Source organism: Halyomorpha halys, unplaced genomic scaffold, assembly GCF_000696795.3.
Source record: "Halyomorpha halys isolate HHAL.00 unplaced genomic scaffold, Hhal_1.1 Scaffold2347.1, whole genome shotgun sequence".
NCBI classification, from domain to species: Eukaryota; Metazoa; Arthropoda; class Insecta; order Hemiptera; family Pentatomidae; genus Halyomorpha; species Halyomorpha halys.
In genome coordinates, this window is record NW_027105940.1 from 10,904 (window position 1) to 13,612 (window position 2,709).

Consider the following 2,709-nt stretch of genomic DNA (forward strand, 5'->3'; position numbering starts at 1 on the left):
TTTGCGATTGAAGCATTAATAAATTTAGCGATTACTTCAAAGATAGAATGGTTTAAATAAATAATAAACTTAAGACTGAAATAAATCATTTTATCATAAATTGGATCATGTTTGCAAAAATATGTCTCTACATTTTCTTTTAAATATTTAATTATTGGGTTCATTTTTAATTCGCATGCTGTTAAGGTCCAATCAGTAAAACATAATATTTATTATTTAAATAGTATATTAAAAATAATGGAACACCGTTTGAAGAATTAGCACCTCAACAAGAACAACAAGAATGGACAATGCCTGTCAGACATTGATCGTAAACGTGTTCTGGTTTCCTGGACAATGATGGAGTGTCTGATTTCACAGGGCAGATATCATCCTCGTTCCAACAGCAATTTTCATTTAGGCGCATTTCATTGAATAAATGATGAATTTACTCTGAACACAATATAATATAACATGCTGCTCATCGCGGCTTTTTGACTGACAAGAAATGCCGAACGCCGAACATGTTCAGAATAATAAAAGTTATTTTGTTTGTAGAGAGCGAGATTTTTTTCCCTCTGACAGAATCCGCTCAATTTTTTTTCCTATTTTATGCGTTAATGAAAAATTATATTATTTTACCTACTTATTTGTTAAATATGAGTTTTTTCTTTTGCAATTAAAACTACACATTCAACAGTAATTAACAACTAGAGAATATGTCCTGAAATACTTCAGAACAAAAAAAAAAAACATTGAATAAATATGTGTGATTATTTGGCTGTGGAGAAGTCTTTAAAAATACCAGAATTACCTAAACTCTAGTAATAAGACTACCAGTAGTGTATACTGGGGAAAATTCGCAAACGATTCAAAAATTGTTGTTAGTTGTATCTGAAGCTATGCAATTATTTCCTCTGGTATACTCAGCCTTACAGTAATCTACTTGACCTTGACAGTAACCTAGTGACTCGCTTGTAACAATAGCTTCACTTGTTTAAGGAGGTCTTTCATATTTTGCATTTTAGGGAATGGTATACACACCCGAGCAACCTGAATGGTTTCACTCTAACATCATGATTAGTACTGTCAATTATTTTTGTGGTCACCATTATGTTACAATGTATTTTTCAGATTTATTTCTAATTGGTGTACAGAAGCTTCGCAGTTTTAGTTCGGTTGGGCAAAAATAGGTATTTTTTTTTTTAAACTGTTATATCACTGATCAAGTTAGGAATGTAATCAATACTGTTTTGAAGTAAAATAACAAATATAAATTGAACTTTTTAACTCAATAAAGTTGACATTTTCTTATTTCAACTATTTTTTGTAAAATAAAAACTATTGAAAAAATGTTTTGTTTTTTTTCCTGCATTTACCTTAGGTATAACATTTTTAAATACTACAAGAACTAAAAAACAATTACAGTAAAATCAATATTATTGCAAAACTATTATTATTATTATGTAATCCGTATTATATCCAAGAAGTTATGGGGAGGGGGAGATCAAGTGTAACGAAAATTATTGACCTTCAAAGGGCATGAAAATCATCTAATGCATTTTTGTGAAACAATTCACAGTACGGTTTCAACAAAAACTCTCCCATCACCATTACAAATTATGCACGTATAATTTTTTGCTCATTTCCTCTCAGTGGTGAGAGGAGGGCTAGAGCAGTGGAAGTCAATCCCGCTCTCGACATAATGGTACTGAAGCAATTCACCACAGGAGACCAGGCGGCATGCTATATCGGATGGTAGAGTTGCATTCGCCCAGGTTTCAGCAAATACGCCGCCTTGACAGGCCAATGTAAATGTTAATATTGAAGATAATATAGCAGCTGTGGAGGCTGTCGCACTTAGTTATAGAAGTGTGATAGTCTGTTCCGATACCAATTCATGGAGCACGGCCTGGGGTTCGGTCCACACTGATGCCAGAGGTAGACTGCTAGAATAGAGCGTGGCGAGGTGTCAACTCGTCGTTATGAACGAGTCCTCTGGTCCCACATTTGTCGGAGCTAGGGGCCAGAGTTGGATAGACGTCACACTTACCACTGCTCCCATAGCGAAGCGTATTGTGGACTGGACTCTAAGGTCAGATACGAGCTCCGACCACCGGGTCATAGCCTTCAGTGTGGTGGAGGAGGTAGGTGGTGCCCTAGGTGATGAAAAGGGCTTTGTGACCCGATCGGCGAACTAGAGAGCATTTGCCTGTGAACTGGAGGGAGTACTGGCTGATCAAGAATGGGAGGAGATGATGCCGATAGATGAGGAAACAGAAATTGACCACAGGATGGCAATGCTAACGGGGGCCATGCTGAAGCGACTGGTATTGTCTTACAACGCCGTAGGGCGGGAGAACGTCCGGTCCCATGGAGGACGCCGGGCCTGATTCAACTCAAGAAAGAATATTAAAGGGCCAGGCGTTGGTACCAGGATTGCAGACACAATGAGAGGAGACCTGCACTCGAAGAGGAAGCTAAACATAGAGTATATGTAAACGGAGTGCGACATCAGAAGAAGAGGTCCTGGGGTGAGTTCATTGATGAGGAGACAGATAAGAATCCCTGGGGTATCCCTTACAATTAGAGCCTTTTAATTTTGAATACTTATTCTAGCTTCAACTGCCTGAGAAATTGTTCTGGAGAGCAGGTCCGCTGTCCAAAATATTTTATTCTTATTTAACTATTCTTGTGACAGGACCCCAAGAAGTGAAAGGTATCTTCGGT

At 37.6% G+C, this 2,709-nt stretch overlaps 1 protein-coding gene across 1 annotated transcript in view; it reads left to right on the forward strand.

Moving 5' to 3' along the window:
• Positions 1-1,964: 1,964 nt before the first annotated feature.
• Positions 1,965-2,709, forward strand: part of LOC136797319 (uncharacterized) — a 16,899-nt gene continuing 16,154 nt past the window's right edge. Inside the window, exon 1 of the mRNA XM_067053590.1 lies at positions 1,965-2,126. Within this exon, the coding sequence (XP_066909691.1) occupies positions 1,965-2,126 (162 nt within the window). The remainder of the gene's footprint in view (positions 2,127-2,709) is intronic.